Source organism: Notechis scutatus, chromosome 2 (assembly GCF_049901735.1).
Source record: "Notechis scutatus isolate UNSWTSFEM ecotype Mainland chromosome 2, rNotScu1.2, whole genome shotgun sequence".
Taxonomy (NCBI): Eukaryota; Metazoa; Chordata; class Lepidosauria; order Squamata; family Elapidae; genus Notechis; species Notechis scutatus.
The window spans coordinates 167,521,733-167,546,912 of NC_142010.1; the positions used below are offsets into that span (position 1 = coordinate 167,521,733).

The 25,180-nt window shown below is 39.2% G+C and overlaps 1 protein-coding gene across 1 annotated transcript in view; it reads left to right on the plus strand.

Moving 5' to 3' along the window:
• VAMP1 (vesicle associated membrane protein 1) overlaps nucleotides 1–15,147 on the plus strand; it is a 60,877-nt gene extending 45,730 nt beyond the window's left edge. Inside the window, exon 5 of the mRNA XM_087954050.1 lies at nucleotides 14,144–15,147. Coding sequence (XP_087810176.1) covers nucleotides 14,144–14,337 — 194 coding nt within the window. The 3' untranslated portion in view covers nucleotides 14,338–15,147. The remainder of the gene's footprint in view (nucleotides 1–14,143) is intronic.
• The last annotated feature ends 10,033 nt before the right edge of the window (nucleotides 15,148–25,180 follow it).

A 25,180-nucleotide genomic window follows, 5' to 3' on the forward strand; every position in this document is an offset into this window, starting at 1 on the left:
TAAAATTTGGGCACTCGGCAACTCGTACTTACAACTGCTGCAGTGTCCTGGGCCCTTGTGATTCCCTTGTGACTTTCTGACAAGCAAAGTCAATGAGGAAGCGAGATTCACTTAACAAACTGTATTGCCATCTTAACAATTGTTGTGATTCACTTTTTTTTTATAAATATAGTTTATTAATTTTTACAATTAAAACCAGTCACAATACATACACAAATAAGCAAAAGAAAGAAAAAGAAAGAAGAGAGAAGAGGAAGAGAGGGAAAGAATTTTGAGAAAAGAAAGAAAAAGAAAGGGGAAGAAAGAAAGAAAGAGGTTACAAGATAAAAAAGTATTCTTATTTTAACAGTTTGCAAGATCTTCTTTTGTTTTCATAACCTTAACTTGTGTCATAACCACACCTGTTTTTAACTTATATCGCTACCTCGTTATTATGGGTTGATACTTTTCTTTTATGCCTTATGATATATAATTTATCTTTGGTCAATCCAATTATACCAACAATTCCAGCTATCGTAGTATAGTGAAGTGTCTTTGTTTTTTAGCGCCAAAGTCAATTTATCCATTTCTGCGCATTTTGAGATTTTTTCAATAATCATTTCTTCTGATAGAATTTGATGTTGTTTCCAGTGTTGAGCAAAGGCTAATCTGGCCGCTGTTAAAATGTGTATTGTTATGTATTTGGCTTTTTGGGAAATTTGCTTATCAAAAATCCCTAGTAGGAAGGACTCTGGTTTGTATTCGATCTGCTCTTTGGTGATTTCTTCCAACCAAGTTTTGATTTTCTTCCAATACTTTTGGGTTTCTGCACAAGACCACCACATATGGAAAAAGGTTCCTTCTTTTTTCCTACACTTCCAGCAATGCGGACTCATGTTGGGGTGCATCTTCGCTAACCTCGAAGGGGGGAGATGCCATCTATAAAACATTTTATAAAGATTTTCCTTGTATGCTGCCGATTTGGTAATCTTATTGTTTCTGCCCCAAACTTTCTCCCCTTCCGCTAATGTGATGCTGCGCCCTACGTTCTTACTCCAAGCAATCATATTTCCTTTTACAATTTCTTCTTCTAGTTCTGTTTCTAATAAGTAGTTATAAAATTTTGTTATGTTTTTTTTATTTGATCCTAATAAAATTTTATCTAACTGTTGCAGTTTGTTATTAATTCCGAATTCTTTTTTGTCTTGTTTATATCTGCTTTGAATCTGAAGGTAAACCCATTGATCAATTTTATGTCCTTGCTCCTGAAGATCCAGCCTCGGTTTCAAATTTCCTTGTGGGTCTAATAAGTCTTTGTATTTAATCATTTTGGTAAGCTCCAAATTGTTTGGGTGAATCATTGCCTCCATTGTTGAAATCCATACTGGTACTTTTGTATAATGTTTTTTCCTTATTTTCCTCCAAATTGTTAATAGTGCGTCTCTAATTAAATGTCTATGGAAATATTAAATGTCTATGGAAATATTTTTGACTGGTTTTCCCTACGTCCCATAGAAAAGCGTGCCACCCCCTTTGTAAATCGTGGCCTTCTAGAAATAGTATTCTTTTATTGGTTAAATTCACCCAATCCTTCAACCAAACTAACGAGGTGGCCATATGGTATAACTCCCAGTTTGGAAATGCTAACCCTCCCCTGCTCTTCATATCCTGCATTGCTTTTACATTTATTCTGGGTTTTTTCCCTTGCCAAATAAATTTCAGGGTTATTCTATTGAGTTCTTCAAAAAACTTTTTTATGTAATTTAATTGGGATCGTTTGGAATAGGTACAAGAATTTAGGGAGAATGTTCATTTTAATAGTAGCAATTCGGCCTAGTAGTGAAATTTGAAGAATTCTAAATCTTTCTTTACCTGGTGTATCAGTTTATCATAATTGTTTTATTTAAGTGTCTTACAGTGTGGGGTTAGCCAAATTCCTAAGTATTTCATTTTCTTTGTCACTTGTATATGCATTATTTCTTCTAGTTCTATTTTCTGTTTTTCTGTTTTTCTGTTAGGTTTTTGGTCATTAATTTGGATTTTTTTTTGTTTATTTTAAGTCCAGCTACTGCTCCAAATTTCTCTAATTCACTCATTAATTTTGGTCCCGTCTTTTGGTTGTTCAATGAAGAAAATCATGTCGTCCGCAAATGCTTGCAATTTATATTCCTCTTTCTTAACTGTTAATCCCTTTATTCACTTAACAACTGTGACAAGAAAGGTCATAAAAAGGGGCAAAATTCACTTAACAACTGTCTTCGCCACAGAAATGTTGGGTTCAGTTGTGATCCCACTAAACAGTGGTAAAGGAGTCCCTGTGGATTTTACTTCACTGGTTGTTGCCAACTATAGAGGGCGGTGCTCATCTCCGTTTCAAGGCCAATGAACCAGCGATGTCCAAAGACATTTGCACAGTCATGTGGCCAGCATGACGTCACGGAGCACTGTTACCTCCCCACTGCATATGCATGATTTCAAACTGCTAGGTTGTCAGCAGCTGGGACAAGGACGGGAGCTCACTCTATCGTGGTGCTCAGGTCTCGAACCTGGGCTGCCAGTTTTCCAGCCGACAAGCCCAGCATCTCAGCCACTGAGCCATGACACTGCCCTAAACAGTGGATCTAGGCAGTGGTGGGATTCAAATAATTTAACAACTGGCTGAATCCCACCACTGGATCTAGGTATTAAGATGGTTCTCAAATAAGTTTCTGAGACAGAGGAAGTTCAAATCTGAGACTTTCTGAATCTTTTTGCCCTCACATGAGTTCAAATTCTTTCTACTATTTTTAAACTTGGAGTTGCCATTCAGAAGAGTCTTAGCTGAAAGAGATGATTGGAATTTCAGAATGTTTCCCCAATACAAGTTTCCTCTGGAATAACCACATGCTTTAGTCCAGGTATGATAATGTTTTATTTTATTTATTTTATTTTATGATCATATTGGAGAAAGAATGAAATACACCTCACTAGCCCACTTAACATCATGGTTCCACTTCCCCCCCCCCAAGAATAGTGGTTTTGACATTTGACATTTGCAGTGATATAACTGCCCATGTGATTTGTGCTTGCTTATATCTTGAAGTCTACCGCAAAGCAGCCTTTTATTTATCAGTCATTCACAAGGCACTTTAAAGCCAACTCATTGTATGTACATTGTCCTCACTATTTGCAGATTTGAAATGGTTTTAATACCGCATCGTCTATATGCTTAGATATCTGGCAGAGAATGTCTTCAGGTGCTGCTCACATTTTGACTGACAAGCCAATAGCAATTGTGCCAAATGCTAAGCAATTACTATTGGCTCTCCCCACCCTCCCACCCCGATGACCAGCTGCTGGAATGTCCTGCCCCAGAGCTTTCTACAATGCATGAATTAATAAATATCTATTCACCTTTCATTTACAAGGAGAAAAGCAGACTCTCTCTCTCTCAAAAAGAAAAAAAAAAGCTGAGAAACTGGGGGCATGGCTAGTGTTGCCTATAGTGGGAAACCAGATACCTACTGTAGTGTATTCAAATAGAGACTTCTAAGTCGATGTTCCTATTGGTTAATAAACACAACGAGCTATTGGCTAATAACGCGAGCATCTAATTGGCCGCTTAAAGCGGCAGGAAGTTTGAATAGATGCCATTGGTTACGAGCCGCGAGCAGCCGCTATAAAAGGGGCTGCTGCGGCTCAACTGCAGTTGAAGTTACTGGTTATGATTAAAAGAGCTGAATTCAACTCCGGTCTGCGAGTCTCTTTTTTTTGGCGACAGAACACTGGCGACGAAGGTGGGATTAAAGAGACAAGGACCGTGGGCACGTGGGAACGATAGCCGAAGGACCCATGAGATGGCCGGCAACAATTCGCCACCCGCACCGTTCAACCCAGCCGAAGAAGACTGGGAATCATACATCGACAGGTTCCTGATGTTTTTATAAAGCAACGAATTGCAAGGAATTACCGACCAGAGGAAGAGACCTGTATTCCTAACGCATTGCGGTCCGACTGTTTTCAAAATGGCCAAGGCATTAGCAAGACCAAATGACGTTAAACAGATGGCATGGCCAGACCTAAATCGGATGTTGAGAAACCACTACGCACCAGCCGTATCCAACCTCATTAGAAGGCACGAGTTTTACAAGCGTGACCAACTAGAAGGCGAGAGCATTGAGGATTTCGTAGCAGCATTAAGAGACATTGGGGGGGCATGCGAGTTCCTCAACATGGACGAAGCCATGAGGGATCGCATAGTCCTAGGACTACGAGATGCAACCCTACAGAGCAAACTGTTAAACAGACCCAACATCACTGCGAACAAAGCCATCACAGAAGCAACCGCCGCTGAAGCCGCAAAGAAATCTGCAGCAAAAATGAAGCAGATGAATACAACGGGCAGCCCAAGCACAAATAAAGAGAAAAAGACAGAAGGAACCCAGAAGCACGCTGCCGTGACCTCACACCATGGGGACATCGAATCACCCTCCGATTCAGATGACGAAGACGAGGAAGTAAACAGGCTTTTCTAGGAAAGAAACCGGAGAGAGAGACGAAGTAGAAAACCCGAGTTCCAGTTCCGCCGGGTTGCGGCGGAAACCACCCAAGATCAGAGTGTAGATTCCTGGATGCCACCTGCCGGCATTGTGAGAAACGGGGGCACATTGTGAGGGTATGCCGAAACAAAAAGAGCTATAATCCAAGAAGACAAGGCAATACCCCCCCCCAGGAACACAGATAGATCAACTGGAAAACATTGGAGCCGAGACGGAAAAAGTCAACGGCTAAATGAAAGAGAAGAAACGCACCAAACTATCACAATTGGAACGGCTAGAACAACAAACACCAAGAAGGTTCAAATCAACGTCCTAATTGAAGGCAAGCCGTGCGAAATGGAAGTAGACTCCGGATTGTACTTATCGATGGTGTCATGGAACACAATTAAAAGTTTGATACCCGACATTAAACGAAGAGAACTTGAAAAGCAAAGCCTGATCATCAAAGACTACCAAGGCAACAAAATACCCGTAGTGGGACTGGGACATTTCACAGTGAACTTTAAAAGGCACACCGAAGTTCTCCCATTAACCATCATAGACAGAGATCGCCCCAGCCTACTCGGGTTGGAATGGTTCGAACCGCTCGGAATCGAAGTGACAAGAATCAACAACGTTACCATGACTGACTGGGAAAAAAACCTGATGGAAGAATTCCATGACGTATTCGACGGAACTTTAGGCAAGTACCGTGGGACCCCTATATCATTTAGTTTAAACCTGAACGTAGCTCCAGTCAGGCTTAAAGCCAGACGGGTACCATTTGCATTAAGACCAAAAATTGATGAGCAACTAAACAAGCTAATCGCCCAGGGGGTACTAGAGCCAACCGACCATGCCAGATGGGAAACTCCAATCGTGACCCCCATAAAACCTGATAGGTCCGTGCGCATCTGTGGTGACTATAAGGCCACCCTGAACCACGCATTGCAACAGAGCGCATATCCCGTTCCAGTAGTCCAACACCTGTTGCATTCACTAGGAAGAGGAAGAATTTTTGCAAAACTTGACCTCGCACAGGCATATCAACAGTTACCCATTGATGGTGAGACAGCTGAGGCACAAACCATCGTAACACATAGAGGAGCATTTAAATGTAATAGACTACAATTCGGTGTAAGCGTGGCCCCTGGCATTTTTCAGAGCCTGATGGAACGCCTCCTGCAAGGACTAAAAGGGGTGGTGCCCTATTTCGATGATGTACTAATATCTGCTGATAACAAAAAACAACTAAAAGATAGTTTAAGAGCAGTCCTGACAAAATTTAGAGAAGCAGGACTCAAAGTCAAAAAAGAAAAATGCCAACTTGCCACAAACCGGGTTGAGTTCCTGGGATACCTTATCAATGAAACAGGAATCCACCCTACAAAAAAAAATATACGAGCAATAAAGGAAGCTCCCAGACCCAAAACCAAAACGGACTTGCAAGCCTTTTGGGGACTCATTAATTTTTATCATGTCTTTCTGCCACAGAAGGCAACAGTAGCAGAACCACTGCATAGACTTCTCGACAAAAAAGCCAACTGGAAATGGGGCCACAAGGAAGAAACAGCGTTCCAAGAAATCAAAGACTTAATCACATCGAAATCAGTTTTGATTCAATACAGCGACACACTACCTCTAACTGTCACCTGCGACGCATCCCCTTTCGGAATAGGCGCAATACTTAGCCACACATTACCAGACGGCAGAGAAGCACCGATCGCTTTTTATTCCAAGATGTTGTCAAAAACCGAAAGAAACTACAGTCAATTGGACAGGGAATCGTTGGCAGTCATCTCGAGAGTGAAACGTTTCCACGAATATTTATACGGTAGGACATTTTCTTTAATTACCGACCACAAGCCGTTATTAGGAATCTTAGCCGGAGACAGGGCAACCCCCAACATCCTATCCCCAAGAATGACTAGATGGTCAGAATTTCTAGCAGCTTACAATTACAAACTCATTTATCGCCCGGGGAAAGCCATATCCCACACAGACGCTCTAAGCCGCCCACCACTGCCGGGTCACGATGACGATCCAGCTCCCACCACAGAGACATTACAAATTGAAACGATTCCAAATTGGCCAATCACCGCATCGGACATCGCAAGAGAGACGGCTAAAGATGCACTAATGGGCCGGATATTAAATTGGGTGGGACGGGGCTGGCTGGAAAACATAAAAACCGAGACTTTTAAACCGTTTAAAAACCGGCAAACTGAGTTATCTCTGGCAAAAGGATGCATTTTGTGGGGAGACCAGGTGGCTGTACCTCAAAAATTACAAGAACCATGTTACATGAAGGACACCCTGGCATGGTAAAGATGAAGTCCCTGGCCAGAAGCTACGTCTGGTGGCCAGGAATAGATAAAGACATTGAAACCTGGGTTAAAACATGTAACAAATGCCAATCTTCCAGACCCACACCCCCTTCAGCACCGGTCCTTGAATGGGAGACACCCAGAGGCCCCTGGTCAAGAATCCATATGGATTTCGCTAGCCCCACAAAAGGTCACACCTACCTGATCATCGTAGATGCCTATTTCAACTGGTTGGAAGTTATCATCATGAACTGTACAACAACAGAAGCCGTCACCAAACAACTTAAAAAACTTTTCGCCACCCACGGTCTATCAGATGTAGTAGTATCGGACAATGGGCCGCAGTTTACAGCATTGGCTTTTTAACAATTTCTAGCAGAACATGGAATACGACATGCCTTAACAGCGCCAGCTCATCCGGTGGCGAACGGTAGAGCGGAATGCATGGTTCGTTTCACAAAAGAAGCATTAGAAAAGCTTGATGGAAATGACATGCAGGAAAAATTCAACACCATGCTCACCCTCCAACATATAACACCATGCACGGCTACGAACAAAAGCCCGGCTGAACTTTTGATGGGGAGAAAGCTGCGTTCTTACTTGGATAGACTGCACCCCACTTACAACCCAGAAAAGCTGCCAGACTCTTCCAGTAAGTACCGCTCTTTCTTACCAGGCGACTTAGTTTATGAAAAAAACCTCACTGGAGAACCATTGTGGTTACCGGCAACAATTACACAAATCACTGGCCCTCATTCCTACCGATTAGAAACCGCTGATGGCAGAGAATGGAAACGACACATCGATCAAATACGGTCACAATACATCGAAAGAGACACTGACGTTCCCCAAAGTGCAGAACAGACAATTTCCCAAACACCCCCTGAGAGTAATAAAAAATCCGGAGGGGGGAGGGAACAAGTTATAAATAAAGAAAATGAAAATCTTCCGGTCACAAAAAACCAACCAGAAACAGACATACCAGAAAGAAATAAAAATCACTTACCATTAGAAGTTTTCAAGAGAAGAGAAGAACCAAAGGAACCACAGGAGAGAGGCAGCCAGGCCGACTCAGCCTGCCCGTGCAAGGTGCGAGGAGACCACACCGTCAGTCCAACCAACCCAGGGCAAAAGGAGACACCCGTCCACCCAACAAGGCATGGTGAGAGTGGCACGGTTGAGGAACCCTTCCAGGATGTTCCAAGGAGACGAGTGGGATGGACAGCGGGCCTGTCCGAACCAGTGGAGACCAGCACAGGGACTGAACTGCGCAGGTCAACCAGGACGCATAGGAGCCCCGCCTACCTGCGCGACTATGTAACGTTGGAACGAACCAAGAGGGGAGGGGTGTAGTGTATTCAAATAGAGACTTCTAAGTCGATGTTCCTATTGGTTAATAAACACAACAAGCTATTGGCTAATAACGCGAGCATCTAATTGGCTGCCTAAAGCGGCGGGAAGTTTGAATAGATGCCATTGGTTGCGAGCTGCGAGCAGCCGCTTTAAAAGGGGCTGCCGCAGCTCAACTGCAGTTGAAGTTACTGGTTATGATTAAAAGAGCTGAATTCAACTCCGGTCTGCGAGTCTCTTTTTTTTTGGCGACAGAACACCTACAAACACAGGATTGTGTGACTGTACATTGCAGGTTTCATTTATTTTGAAATGAGACAGAGACAATGGAAACAGGTTTTCCAAGGGGATGAGAAACCACAACTTTTGAAAACACACCTTGCAACAGTATTTACTTAAATTATGACATCAGCAGAACCACGGTGGATGGATGCCAGCCAAATTTAAGGATAAAGAATAGGGTAGAGTTATTTTAGTATATGTTTGGATTGGTGCAATTGTATTACTTTTAAGAGCACAAAAGCATTTCACACCTTTAAAAAACACACACCATGAATTGCTGTGTTCATTTTGCAATGTTCAAGTGAAAAAGGGGATTTCCTATCTATTCACAGAACTGCAGGGCTGGCTTATTTAATCAAACTCGGTGGTCAATGCAAGTAAATATCTTGTCTCACCTTGGCTTTTCCAGCCTGCTTCTCTGGTGGAATCCCCACTATCAAAGGGTTCTTATTAATAGGAAGGATTCTCTCTTCTACATTGAATTAGAAATGGTTTTTCCTCATATGACTTATATCTGTAATACCATATCTGCACATTGAGAATTAATGAGAACACATATGTTTGTGTGTATGTAGAACTGTATGATATCCATTCAAGTATCTGAACTGCTGTGGTATCATACCACTCTGCTTTTCTCAGCGCTAAATGGGTAATTATGTTGTCTCACATAATTTAGAGTACATTGTTTTCTGTTAATGCAACAAGAACTGCATTTTTGGCTGACACCTATTGACTCATACACAGTTTGCAACCAACTATTGTTCCAAGCTCTTTTTCATAAATATTGTTACCAAACCAGTTATCTTCTATCTTATACCTGCATTTTGATTTTTGTCTTTTCTAAGTGAATAATTGTGCTGCTTAATTTCTTTCCCAACCAGCCTAGATAACTTGCTTGCTAGTTAACTTAGCACGAATGAGGGACTTTATCTAATACTTTGCTATAATCAAGGCATATTCTGTCTATAGCATTTTCACAACCTGATAAGGAAACAGCGCACTTATCCAATGAGATAAGAATAGTCCACCAAGACTTGTTCTTTATGAATCCTTGCTTCTTCTAATAATTATCATATTATCTTTACGAAGCCTATAGATGAATCCTTTTTTGATCTGCTTTAATCCTCTTTAGCCTACCCATTTAAAAAAACCCATTAAATATGCTCTGCAAGGAAGCATCAAGTTACACATAAATTTTTTAAAAGGGCTTTAAATACTCTTACCGCTCAAGTATGAAAAGTTAATTGCATTGCTGAGAGTAGGTTCTTGCAAACAAGCAATGCCTGGATGGTGCTAGAAGCAGCCACTCAGGAAGAAAACATAATTTCAGAATTACAGGAGCAGCGAAGCCTCACAGGTGACCCCTAGGCAAAATGAGATCGTTATCTTGGGCAATGAATTTCAAACTTTTTCTGGAGGAAAAGGAACAGGCAGAGCCATAAGACCAACAAGCTCAAAAACAGAAGTTGGGTATTTGGTCCACCACTTGGATCGTCACCTGAGATCCAGCCTCCAGCTTTTCAGTCTCAGGTTGGCCTTTTGGGGTTGTCATTGCAGGAAGTTGTCTTAAGGTATAAAGATTACTCTTTTAATGTAGAGTAAGATTAAACATTTACTGGAATACTTTTATAAATATGTCTTCCAGTCTGCACCTGCAGCCTACAAATTAGTTTAAGAAGCAGCACATTGAGCATTTATCAAATGGTCTGCAGAGCTGAGGAGGAAGGGCTAAGGAGAGAAGTTTTTTTGTGAATTCTGGGATGGGAAAATTATTATCACAAATAATTTTAAAAAATGTGGTTGGGGTTACAGACATATTTGGGGACTATATGCCCTACAGGACTTAGGGTTTCTGGACAAAGAAGAAGGGTCAGGATTATGCTTATATAAGCAGCATGTTTTGAACATGCTACCACCCTTTACTATCTCCATCAGCGTTTCAAGGTAGGCTGGATCAAAAAATAGCTATCACAATACCATGTTATTGTTGTAGAGTGTAAAAACAGAATTCTGAAAGCCTGCCACTGCCTACTCTTATACCTTATGCAGTAAAATCAAGGCAAGCCTATCTTGAAATTCTTTTTCCTTTCCTTTCCCACTGTTACATTGTCATTTATTGTTTCTTTCATTTGCTAATGGCTCTTGTGTACTTTCACCAACTTTTTCTCCATTTTCCTTTAGACCATCTTGCTGCCTTTGCTTGGTTGCTTGGGACAGAGATATGGGCCCTCAAGCCAAATATGTAGGCCCTTGGCATGACATTGGACTCTCTCCTTTCCCCCCCAAGTTTCTGACAACAGGTTTTCCATTTTATGTAAGAAATTGATATGTACTTGAAACACAAGATCCTCTTCATCAAACATTATATTAGGTTACTTGGAAACATCCAGTTTCAACCCTGCAAAAAAGAAGTTTATGTTCATAATGTTGGGCTTTGCTGGGAGCTCTTAAGAATGGTCCTTATATATTCCAAATCAAGTTGACAGGATTTTCTTATGGGTTCCAGTATTGGAGGAGATCATTTACAACTCATCACAACAGTCTTCAAAGTCATGGAGGTAGCCTGGGTTGCCTTAACAATAGCACTTAGACTTATATACCACTTTACAGCTCTTTTTAAGCACTTTACAGAGTCGGCATATTGCCCCCAACAATCTGGGTCCTCAGTTTACCAACCTCGAAAGTGTGGAAGGTTGAGTCAAACTTGGCCGATCGGAATCGAACTGCTGGCAGTTGACAGAATTAGCCTGCAATACTGCATTCTAACCTCTGCATCACCACGGCTCTTAAGAAGCTTTTTGTCCTGAATATCACCCTGCTTAGTTCATGTGAGCTTGGAGGTAGGGAGGTAGGGTGCGTTGACCAGCTACATGCAAAATGTCAAGACCTGCTCATTTCATATTTTTGTGCAATACCTGTTAACTTTCCATGGATTTCCCTTTGGTTCCATGCAGTGGACACCAGACCAAATGTTTGGTGGAACTCTAACTTAATTTGGCCCTTAACGAAAGCCTGAACTTGGCAGAAAGGGTTCCGTGATCAGTACCAGTAACCAGGAAGCAAACTTCCATGTGCACCAGCGAAATCTCAATAGTCAAAGGCCTAGCTTCCTGTTTAAATTAGGTCCAGGTACAATGTGAGAAGCTGGAAAAGTACATGACACCTGGCGTTTTATCTACTGTTTTGAAAACATGCTGAATTATTGAGAAGAAAGCATTGCACAAGTTATGCTATTGTTGTGATGCATTTGCCAAGGAAAAGTCTAATTGAATGCAAAAAGGTACCTTTGGAAATTCTTGATTCATTGGACTAGTTTTTCTTCTTTCTTCTTTTAATTTTATTTACAAGTTACAAGAAAAGCTAATCAAAACGCAAAAACTCATGAAGTGAAACAGCATTTATACCTAAAGTAAAGAAAAAAAAATATCAAAACAAAAAAAGAAAAATCCCAAATAAATTAAGAGAGAAAAAGAAAAAGAAATTACCTTACCTTATATATTATCAGCAATGATTGGTTTACTAATATGTACCATACTCTATTATAATATTAGTGTAACAATTTATTGTAAAATATTACAAAATCTTTGCCATAGTAACACATATTGCTTTAGCCTTTGATTATTAGGAAATATTGCTTTTTTCAAAATAGATACAGTACATCTCACATTTCTGGAAGCTGCTCCTTAACATCACTTTTCCGATTTCTCAGTATGATTTTCCTAGCCATTTCCCTGCTCAGTCCCACCATAATTCTTGATAAACAGTCAGATTCCAAGGCTGAACTATCTATATAAGTCAACGTGACACTGCCATCTTTAATACTTAAAGATTTCCCCTATAAATTCCCCATATATATTAACACACTATTTCCAAAAGTTATCATATGATCATGTTTGATGATGATGATGATGTTATCCATTCAATTATGTCCGACTCTTGGCCATTCTATGGGCCAAGTCTCTCCACCTGTTGAGCCTTTATAACTTTCTACATGCCGAATAGAAGAGGACAATTTTCATATGAGCAGAGAACCATTTTTTAAAAGTTTAGGCAGCTCCAAAGGACTATTCCAAGCTGGTATGCCCTGTGGGTGGGAGGAAATCCAATTCTTAGGAGAGGCTGGTGATCAGATTTTCTTTGGACTGTCCAGCCTGGGATTAGATGAATTATCCCATTCTTCCCATTAGACTTATTACAGCATGAGAGAGCAAAATACATTACGTAGCCAATGCAAATGCTGGTTCTAGAATTGTTGGTGGGGGTTGTTGTTGTTGTTTTTGGTCATGGTGTCTAGCTCTTTTTTAATACAATAGGAAAAGTAGAATGCACTTGAGCCTTCAAGGAGTACGAACTTGGCTTTGCAAGTCATCTGGCAAATGTAAACTTCTCTTAGTATTATCCCTTTTCATATGCGTCAGATGTGCTATCCATTTCAAAATAGGAATCTTTTATTTACCGTAGATGTAAGTTCAGCTTTCACTTTGCCCTGTAAAATTCAAAAAATATTTGCTGACACAAAGAGAATGTATTGGTTTTCCAAATAATTATCTCTGAATTGTATGAGTGCATGTATGGGAGTGGAGATGGAGATATCTCTACTACCTAGCAAGATAGTGTATTTTAAAGGGTGCTGATTTTAATTAGGCATCATTTTAATCATTATCATTTATTTTTGAACTAGCCCCAAATACTTACACATTAGTATATTACATATACACTGTTATGGGAGGGCCAGAATCTTCATTTGAATTTGGCAACCCCAGATAGGCAAAGTGCAGAGTTTGGGTACTACATACCTTTTCTTTATAGTTTTCTGCCACTTCTTTCTTTGGAGGGAGGTTTGCCTTAAATTCAAGGTGTTTCCTTTTAGATAAAAATGATCAGGAAAAGAAGTGATGAAACTGGTCAAGGAAAGGATAATAAGATATATTGGTGATTAAAGATGCTTGTCCAGTTACTGTTACAATTTAAACTGCAAAATTAAGAATTTAGCAGAATAGGGAAAAACATTTGATTAGCTTCAGATGTTGGCTTGCTTAATCATGGTTGTTTTTTTAACTAGCAATTGGTTGGGGTCCTCACTAACTTATAATCTATGTTTTGCAAACCAAAGTGGCTCATAATGTGAAAAATGAGTCTCCATGGGCGTGGAGGGCTAAGATGGTAAATGCAACTGTCTGACTGAACCCCACTCCTTTGTATATGTATGCTGTACAGTGTCAACACATGTACAAAGGAGATGAAACTTCAAAAATATGGCCAATCTGGCTCCATTTGGTCCATTTCCACCCCTCCCCTGATGCCCTGGCCCAAACCCAACAAGCAACCATGGCTTAATGCATTGGGCAAAGTTGCAGTTAACACTTGTATGTGCTAAGATGGCCCTTTAACCTGCCCCAAACAAAGCAAAGAATGCAGAAGAAAAAATGAGAACCAAACTGCACAGAGAATTCTTTGGGCTGTGCATGAATGCCCACCCCATAAGAAACTCACATTTCTTATAATTGTATTGTTACCCTTATTGTTATAATTGTACAATTCTTATAATTGTATCAGATAGAAATTGTGACAGAGGCCCACCATTTCTGAGATCCTCCATGTGATGCCTAGATGTGGTTGCAGGGTCTTTTGAGGGCCCTGTAAGTCTGTGCCATGCAATCCTTTCCACCATACAGTACTCTTTCCTAGGCTCTGGGAGGTCCATAACATCAACCCAACAAGAAGCAGTTGAAGCCTTTCTAAGATCTCCATCACCAGCAGAACATCTGCAGACCTCTAAGCAGCAACCTGGAGTTATCAAGATTATGGAGGTTTTTTCCCCTACACATCTCCCTGTTATGTGTGATTGGCTATTCTTGTTCCTTGAAATGTTCTGTGCATAGGTGTTTATTCCAATTTCTAAATATTCATTTGTTATGTTTATAGAAGAATTTTTTTTAATATTTTAGGAACAAAATCTGTGGTCTTTATTATGTATCATAGTTCTGCAGTGAGCTCTACCTGGAGTCATTATTGTGGCCAGTGTTGTGTGAATGTCATCTAATATACTTGGGATTTACATAATGAAAATGGCTAAATTTCGGTTGTGGAGTGACTCCTAGTAGGCAGCAGTAATGAGAAACAGGAAATGTAGGTTTCAAACCCAATGCTGGTTAATACTGTATATCCCTTTCCCCCTATAGTTCTATAACCGGAATGTCACCTGTGGGATATAATGACTTTGGAGTTTGTTCTCCCTTTCAATTCAGTTAACTGAACAAGCAGAAAGAGCAGGCTCACATTTTGTGGGATGAGTTTATTTCTTTCCAACTGAATTCTGTAACTATTTCCCTACAGATAGGGTGCTCCTAGCAAGGTTGTTCTGGAAATACCAGAGTTTTTGAAGACTGTAGAAGACCCTTGGTTATCTGGTGTTCATGAGAGGGAGCCATTGCTAGGAAACCATGCCCAGAATTCATAATTATATGGCCTATGTTCAAATATAAAGTTTACTTAGTATTTTTCCAACAAGAGGTTTTCTTTAAAAAAAACAAGGGTTGCTTAATCTTTTCTTTTCAGGATCTTATGCTCACATGGTGACAAAACTTTCCCAAGTACTGCAACCTTTCAACTCATCAGGAAAGAATATGCAGTATTTTTCCTTTCCTTAAGAGAACTAATATTTATGCATATTGCCACCATGTCCTACACAATTTTTAAAACTCTAACTACCTCTCCTCCCAAAGACACACACAGACACACAGACTCACACACACACACACACATCTCTCTTATTTTGCTTGCTGGAATCTCAGCATTGGCATACAACTGCATTTAACTCACTGCTTCTCACAAGCATTTCTAGAATAGAAAACAGGACTTTTGCAGCAACAGTATTCCTTTCCAAATTCTAGAGCAGTGACAGTGTACTGGTTTGGATGCTATTCTAAATCATAATCTGCTAGATGAAAGGAAATATGAAGCAATGCAAAACTCCATATGCCAGAAGAATGCCTGAGATATGGGGATGGAAAACTTCCTTTTGTGAAATGACCTAACATTTTATTTAGCCCAAGACTTTGAGTAGGTGCTAATAGCCATCAGGTTTACTGGATCCATAGCAATAATTGCCATGACATGTCACTGTAAATTAGTTGTTTCAATCTTTAGTCTCTCCATGCAATGTATTAATGCTAGCCTCCTATTAAATGCTTCAGTAGGCAGGATAAAGTACTAGGATATCCAATTGGGAATGTTCTTTTGGCTTTAACAACATATCTCTAACAGCCCAAAGCTTACTTTGGGTTTTCAGATTCTTATTAATATATTGGCTAATATTGGGGATTGTTTATAAAGTTTCAGTTTCTTAGATTATGTCTAGGTATCTTCAGAAAATTTATGACAATGTTTTGGGGTAGCCCAAATATTAGTATAGGGTGCATTGATTCCTTATTTTATATGTACCATGTATTATAATCACATATTAAAAGCATTACATAAAAACATCGCTTTTAACCGGGGCACATCACTGCTTATCTTGAAGAAGACAATTTCTCAATGGTGAAAGTGTAGGATGTGGGATGGCACATTGTGTTTTCTGGGGGAAAGGACATGTCAACTTCCGTTCCCTGAGTCTGTTTATTCAGTGCTGATATGAATCTTCAGAGGAACAAGGAAGAAGGAATTGAGAGGCATGTTCAACAATGTATGTTTCCTAGAAATTACGTTGGTCCATTTGGGTGTTCTGGATAAGCCAAAGAAATGAAAGTGAGTCATTTCTTCCATGAATTATGTCTTGGAGAGTACCTGTTCATGTCTTGAGACATCCAGTGTCTGCACTGGACTAGAAACACTGGACTTCTAGTCCTGCTTTAGGCAGAAAGCCAGCTAGGTGACCTTGGGCCAGTCACTCTCTCTAAGCTCTGGGAGGAAGGCAGCAAGAGCAAGCCCCTTTCAAAAAAACTGCCAACCCCCCCTTGCAGCATGTCTAGGCAGCTGCCAGGAATCAAGAATTACTTGAAGACAATTCCAATTGTTTTACCACAATAATGATATATTGAAATAACTTAAATTTAGCCATTTGTGTAATTATTAGGAAACTTATATGTTCTCTGGAATGCCTTGATAAAACTCTACTGCCTGGATTTTTAATACTTTAATATCAAGAAAGATCCAGCTATAAATCCAGTTTCTGCCTTCCTGCAGTGAACTCTATCTTGGGCACAACCCATTAACCCAATGTTGTGGTACATTCCTCTCATGCTTTCCATTCACTTTATGGAGCTGGTACAAGAGAACAATCTGCAGAGCTATTTTTGTGGCTTTTGAATGTATCCTTCCCTTCCCAAACTGCCTGGAGAAATCCCTTCTTTATGTTTCATTTACAGCATATATTTGTAGGTGTACACTGTGCATTGGCTATGTCAAAGAGAAATATATATATCTTTCCATGCATTGTCATCTTCATTATTTATTTTTAATTCATCAGATTTATATAGTCTCCCATTTCCGAAATCTAACTTTGGGTGGTGTAGTGTAACAATCAGTTAAAAACAATTAGACAAAAATAGAAATACAAATAGAATACCCCCCCCCAACAACCTGCAGGAGAATAGACCAGGGTGCTGCGTGCAATGTAAGCATTTCACAGGTTTTCCATTTCTCTGGAATCCCCAAGCTTGCTGAAATAAATAAGTTTTCATGGATTTCCATAATTTGTCTGCTGTTTTATAAGCAAAACAGGTAATATCAGAGGTTGCTTGTTTTGAAAAGCCAATCAGATGCCATGAGTACAATGCTAAATGGAGACTGGATTTAGATTTCCTTCTAGCCATTAGGGCAGCTCGTTCATCATTCAGTCAATGCCTGTGGTGAGAATAAAATTATGAGTGGTACCATGATCTTCTTGGAAGAAAAGTCAGATATTCCTATTCTGAAAAGTATTGAAGCTAAGAATGACTACATATAGGGTAGGACATCCTTCCCCCACCTTCCAAACAGCTTCAGTAGTGTTTTGTTTTATATTCTTGTAATTCTATCAGAAAATTTAGCAAAATATTTTGTGAGCAACCTCTTAAATAGCATAAAGTCTTAGCATCCTCATTTCATATATTAAACACTGCATTATTATTTGCAGATGAATAACACTGGATGGAGACATTTTGGATAAGACATGTGCCTTATTAACTCATATTCATAAAGGTTTGAGGGAGGGTTAGAATTCCTTCCTTCCTTCCTTCCTTCCTTCCTTCCTTCCTTCCTTCCTTCCTTCCTTCCTTCCTTCCTTCCTTCCTTCCTTCCTTCCTTCCTTCCTTCCTTCCTTCCTCTTAATGTTGCTTCAAGGGAAGCTATTATACAAAATACAAAAATAAGGCTCTGGAGTATATTATACAAAAAATGTATTAAAACACTTGGGAGAAGGAGAGCCTGAATGAGCTGCCAATTTGAAGAAAGCACCAACCTTAATTCTTCATGATGGAAGAATTTGGAAGAGGGCATCATATGATGATCTAAGTGACAGGCATTGATTGGTGTGGGTGATTTTGTGTAAATATAAGCATCAACGTTCTGGTTTTAAAGTAGTGGTGAGAATGCTTTCTGATTGAAAAAAAAATAGGCTCAAAATGCCAACAGCACCTCCTAGTGAGAATTAGTGAAATTAATGAGCCTCCAAACATTAATGGAAGAAGATGCTTCCTCCTACTTGTACCTTTTAGAGACAAGGACATAATATCTTGTCATCTGGTTAGCTTCTATGCTTCTGATTATTATCTTTTTTGCTATCAATCTTGACTCCTGATGACTGCCTGGATAGATTCCTGCAATACTCTTGGCAATGTTATGGAAGTGGTTCGCCATTGCCTAAGGCTGGGAGAGAGAAAGTGAGTGGCCCAAGGTCACCCAAGTGGTTTTGGGTCAAAAATAATTTATTTCCTGTTCTGATTTTTTTTTTAAAAAAAGGATGTTGTTGTTAACATTCATTGTTATCATACTAATCTTTCACATGATTTGTAAAGCACTTTGGAGTGGTATATAAATCTAGGTACTATTGGTAAGTGCTATTGCTATTTATGTAATTCATACTAATAATAAGATATCTCTTTTTTCTACACATTTTAAATATTGAGTAAGCAACTCAGAATATTTTATATAGCCCATTTTAACATAATCCAGTGCATTACAAGGCATATTTCTGTGTTAGATTCCCGCCCTCCCAATTCTATGAAGGGTAGAGGAACTCACATCTTCTACTGAAGGGTCTCGGTTGTTAATATCCTTTCACATGTCTACTGATAGGGTCTCCCAAAGAAAGAATCTACTGCTATACTGAAGGTACAAAAACAAAGGCACCTTAAAAAATTAGCCACAACGGATTTCAATGGTTAAACACGCTATCTATAAACAACATTGTTCATTTTTAATAATAAAGTCCATTGCAACTCCTTGTTCTGATTGCCAAGGCTGGATTACACTATGGGGGGAAACTCTGGTTCCTTAATTACATCCACTGTGAGCTTACTACAAACAAGAACATTGCTGAAATCAATAAAGATTCCTGTATATCAGAAAGTGCACTCAAAATAGTGAAAACTAAATTCAAGATTGTGTATGTGGGAGTCAGTAGTGGGATTCAATTTTTTTTTACTACCGGTTCTGTGGATGTGGCTTGGTGGGCATGGCAGGGGAAGGATACTGTAAAATCTCCAGTCAAAGGTGGGATTTGCCAGTTCTCCGAACTACTCAAAATTTCCACTACCGGTTCTCCAGAACTGGTCAGAACCTGCTGAATGCCACCTCTGGTGGGAGTCAGGCTGGATATTTAATTAACATATTTTGACTCATATGTTCTGAGTGATCATGTCTGTGCTATCTTTAGTTGTGTTTCTGTGAAATATTTTTTGAAGTGTAATTCCAGCCTTGTAGATGAAAGAAGGATAGGGATTAAAATGGAAACAGCTGAAAAATAGAATAATTTATAAAATAAAGTTGCAGACCCCTAGGAAAACTGAATTATCTTGACCTTTTTCATTCAGGGTTCAAGCCTGGGCATTAATTGTTCAGGTAGATGCCATTTATTGGAATCTTAGTAGGGGCAGAGATAGAAGCACTCTTTTTGGTTATCTTGGGGGCTTTTGATGCCATTAACCAGGTTAGGTTTAGCAGCACTAAACAATTTTACAATGAGGAAGAGAAGGAGGGAGTGGGGGCTATTCCATAACTTGGGGGTCCTCCTAAACTCACAACTATTGTTGAATGGCACATGGAAGCTGTGACTAAAAGAATTTTGCCCGACTTTATTTAGACTTTCTTGAAGAGGATGGATCTGGCTACAACATTATACATTTATTATATTTGCCTTTTCTTTACCATGGAGGTTTTGTTAAATTTTATTTTGCTCTAAGCCACTGGGAGCCTGAATAATCTTGATGATAATGATATAGCAAATTGATGTACCTGTCTGTATCTGATGATGACTGATGATGTACCTGTCTGTAGCTACAGACAGGTACATCATTCATATATTACAATGCACTACAGACAGGTTGTTGATGCACCTGTCTGTACCTGTCTGCCTGTACCAGTCTGTACCTGTCTATAGCACATTGTTCATCAAACATTTCAAGGCAAAGAATTTCTTTTTCATACGATTCAATATCTTAGCAACCTGTTTCCAATATTGACATTTACTGTTACACTATTTGTCCATTGACTTTTTAAAAAAATATTTTTTTAATATATACAATAAATTCATTTCATTTCAACCGTGTGTCGATTAGGTACATATTTCATGTGTTTACAGTTTGTAATTAATACCCTTCTTAACAATATACCAATATAACAATAATCACATATTTGTATAAGTAATATCCAATGTATCTATTTTACAATCTTCTCTTATTGCTTTACATATACATCTAATCTATTTTAATTTGTTTTATTTTCTAACCATTGATAAAATAAATCTCATACCATGTAATATTCAAAATCTTCTTTTTCTTTAATTGCCAATGTTAACCTATTTATCTCTGCACATTCAAATATTTTCTCAATTACTTTTCCCTCTATTGGTATCTTACCACTTTTCCAATTCTGAGCATATACAATTCTAACTGCTGTTAATACATGTATAATTAAATATGTTTTTTCTTTACTGTAACCTTCAGGTACCCATTCCTAATAAAAATATTTCAGGTCTCAAATCTAAATGTTGTTTATATGTTGTTTTTTCCAACCAATATCTTTTAGCTTCTATGCAAGACCACCACATATGGTAATATGTTCCTGGTATTTGATGACACTTCCAGCATTTGGTTGATTTAACTTTAAACATTTTTGCTAGTTTTGCTGGTGCCAAGTAGTATCTATATAACATCTTGTACAAGTTTTCTTTATATGCTATCGATATTGTTAATTTATAATTTCTGTCCCATAGTTTCTGCCATTTATCTAATTCTATGGCATATCCAAAAAAAATTGTCCATACTATCATTGTTTCTTTAACTTGTTCCTCTTCCAACTTAACACCTAATAAATAACAGTATAGTCTTTTAATCAACTTATCTTCTGTTCCCATTAGTATTTTATCCAATTCTGTCAACTCTTTATTAATCACTTCATCTTTAATGTCTTTTTCTTACCTTGATTGTATTTGCGTATATGAATACTAATGTATCTCTAACCTTTGTTCATTCAATTCTTGTTTTCATTTGAGTTCACCCTTTTCATTTAAAATATCTTTATATCTAGTAACACTTCCCATTTTACAAACATTTGGATATACAAGTGTTTCCATTGTTGATAACCAGACTGGTATTTTCATGTATTTTGGATGCGCATTCTAACAAACCTGAAATTGACAGAGGATGGTGTTGCTGAATATAGAAAGAACTTTGATATAGTGCAATTTTTGCCAAATACGGATTGCCCATATATTTATTACCATATTTTTTGCACTATAAGACACACTTCCCCCCAAAAAAAGTGGGTGGAAATGTCTGCGCGTCTTATAGAGCGAATGTTGCCGAAGCCCCATCCATCCGCTGGCTCCCACCCGCCGGCCTCTGTCTCCCAGCAATTTACCTCCCTGCAGCAAATAACCAACAGCCTGGTCAGCTTCAGCACAGCCTGATTTAGCACAAGTAGCTGACTGGCGGTTGGATCAGCCTCTTGGAACACCGATGATCAGCTGTTCCAGGCAGTGAGGATCGCTGCCACCCATCACCACCGTCGCCTATCGCTGCCTCTGTGTGCCCCATTTTTGGCCTCTGTGCACCTCATTTTTTGCCTCCGCGCATCCCATTTTTGGCCCATTCCAGGTGGTGGGGATCGCCTACTCCGATGCCACCTATTGCTGCCAACCGCTGCCACAGATATAATAGGTGGCAGTGATTGGTGATCAGTGGCGATCAGCAGCGGTGGTGATTCCCGCTGCCTGGAATGGGCTGAAAACAGGGTGTGTGGAGGCCAGAATGGAGCACCTGGAGGCCAAAATTGGAATGTGCAGAGGTGGTGATAGGGAGCAATCAGCGACGGTGGTGATGGGTGACGGCGATCCCCGCAGCCTGGAACAGCTGATCAGTGGTGTTCTGAAAGGCCGATCCGACCACCAATCAGCTGCTTGTGCTAAATCAGACTGTGCTGAAGCTGACCAGCTTGTTTGCCACAAAGAGGCAAATTGCTGGGAGGCAGAGACAGATTTTTTTTTCTTGTTTTCCTCCTCAAAAGCTTGGTGCGTCTTATTATCTGGAGCATCTTATAGTGCAAAAAATACAGTAATTGGATTAAAGAATGTTATTATAAGGATTGTTACACTGGAATTATTTACTTATGAATTAACTTGTTTTATGGAATGTATAACGGATGCTTTTTATCTCTTCTCATATTTAATTTGACAAAAGAAAGATTTACCTCTTTTGTCAATCAAGCAAAGACTATTCTGGATATAAATGTGGCTGGACTCCTACATAAATTGTTATTATACACTGATATTGTATTAAAAGTTGTTCAAATATGACAATATTGAAGATACAGTTTACTGTTAGTCACTGATGTACTATAATTTCCGACTAAGTTGGTAAACATCTTTTATAAGGATTACACCCAGATATTTGAAACCTGAAAATATTAAGAATCAATCGAGATGGACTACTCAACCTTTGCTGAATATGAATTGGAATATTTTTTATATTGAATCTGATTGATTGTATTTGAACCTCAATTCAAACACTTTTTAAAAAGAAGAGACATAACATATATAGTTTGGGTAGGAATTGTTTTCTTTCGGGAGTACAATTCCATCATCATATAAGGTTATTATTTACTGTTAGATATTGTTGATAGAAACTCTGTTTGAAATCCACTAACTAACTGATGGCTGCCACGAAGCCAGATTCATCTGGCATATAGGAATCATCACATTTATTGGCTCATATGGCTGAGAAGAATTTTATACCTTGTTTAAGACACAGGAAGATGGTGACTGAATTATGCACAGCCATAACCGCAAGCCTGAAACAGTGGACTGCATCTTGCCAAACCGGATAATATCGAATGATACCATGCTACCCAATGTGGGACTCCACTGTAAAGCTATCCATTCTTAGGGAGTTCCCAAAATTCATTTATATTTTTCTTCTCTACTCCCACATCTCCTTGTTAGAAATTGAGGCTGAATACCTGAAGGAATGAGCTTATACATTTTTAGTTAATTTTATTAAAAACTGTATTAAACCTATGTGTGTTAGAACTGAAGGAGTCGTAAATTGGAGGGGGGGGGGGGAATGAAATGATTATATGCTTAAATTGGGAATGCTTGAATTGAAATAATATAAATATTGTACTTTTTTTTCCAAAGTGCCTTAACTAGCATCTTGTTCCAAATTGATGTTTTAAAGTAGATTAAACAGAACTGAATTTGGTTCATTTTTAGAGTATCTAATTCTACTTTCTCCTGCTACAGGGAGATATAAATAATTTAAGTTCCATTTTATTTATGAATAGCGAAATCACAATCTATTCACTTCAACAAATGACTTCTCATTTAGCCCTCTCTTTTTTAACTGTTCAACTGTAAAGGAACAAGCAGACAAGAAACATGGAAAAGATTAGCATTTGGTAGAGCAGTCATAAAGGTCTTGGAAAATATATATTTTACAAAAATCAGAACTGTAGAAGCCACAGTATTCTCTATGACATTCTATGGAAGCAAAGTTGGACTTTGAAGAAGTCTCTGTTCTGATGTAAACCTCATTAAGTTTAGTCCCCAGATGGTCATTAAGATTATCAAAACTTTAACTTTGAAAACATCTCCCTGAAGAGGCAAGATAGTTAGAGCAAGATTAGAAATGTCCCTTGGAAAGTCAGCCAAGGCTCTCTTTAGACCTATTTTACCATCACCTGTTCAACTCACCTCTAAGGATTATTAATCCAGGTTGGAAGGTGATAACAAAATACACAGATATGTACTCCATTAATATGCTCCTTTGGGTTCAGAATTGCTGAATATAGTTGAGTGAAATTAATATGGTTTCAATAGGTGGTCTCAGTAGCACATAACCCACAAGAGATTCAAGTTATTCTTTTCTTTTAATGATTATTAATTTGGGTAAGTAAAAAAACAAAGCCACAACTGGTGCTTTTTTCTTCTGGGAATAATTGGAAACCACAGAGGGATCTGTTTATTCTACATATTTACCATAGGTTCAAGTCAGCCTGAGGTTGATGATGTGAAGATTTGCACAATGTAGAGATCCTAAAGAAGCCACTAATGAAACTTTAGATTAACACTTGGCTTTGTCTCCTTTTAAAATTAAAATGTTCATTTGTTCCTTATGTTTATAATGAATTCAAATTAAATTTTACTGCATACCATCCCAAGTTCATTGTGACTAAGAATGCAAATTATGTGTTCAATAAAAGAATAATTGTAATTCATTTATACATTTACATTTATTATTTTAAAAACCTTTAATACATCATGATATATGTTATAGGCATTATCAGGTCAGGTGCACCTCCAGTAATTCTTTTTGGAACAAGAAAAGTCAGAATTACATAGAATTGTGTAGAATTACAGAGCTGGACGGGACATCAGAGGTCTTTTAGACCAGCGGTCACCAGAACATTTTGGTGGTTACTTGTATTTTTTATATTGCACTAAATCAGGGGTCCTCAAACCACGGCCCCTGGGCTGGATACATGCAATGAACGTTTGTGTTGTAGCCAGCCTGGGTGCTAGATCAGCCCCCTGCAAACTCCATCTCAAGTAGCCTGGCCAAAATTTCACGTGCCACTTGCTGAAGCGCCTGGACTCCCAGTGACGGGATGGGGTCCTTCAGGCACTTAGCTTGGTACCTTAGCTTTAGCTCCTCTCCATCATGGGAGTCCAGGTACCGCATGGTCGCTTCTCTCCGCTGTAGTGCTTCCTGGATGCAGCTTACCACTCCAAGCCCAAAGCAGCAGGAGGCGAAGTCTGCCTTGGTGCCACCTGTTGGCGCAAATGTATGTGACAAAGGCGGAATGCTGTCGCTACACAAAGGCAAGTAGCGCTTCACTCCTGCACAGTAAGGCTCTGACCATCACCACTGCTGCTTCAGCCCACCTGTGCCCCTCCCAATGCTGCAACAGCAACATTACCTTGTTCTGGCCAGTGAGGGCTGCGCTACTCCTTGCATGTTGCACCACTTGCAATGTTGCACGTTGCACATACCATCCTCTATGGCAGAAATATCCAGCCTCACCATGAGC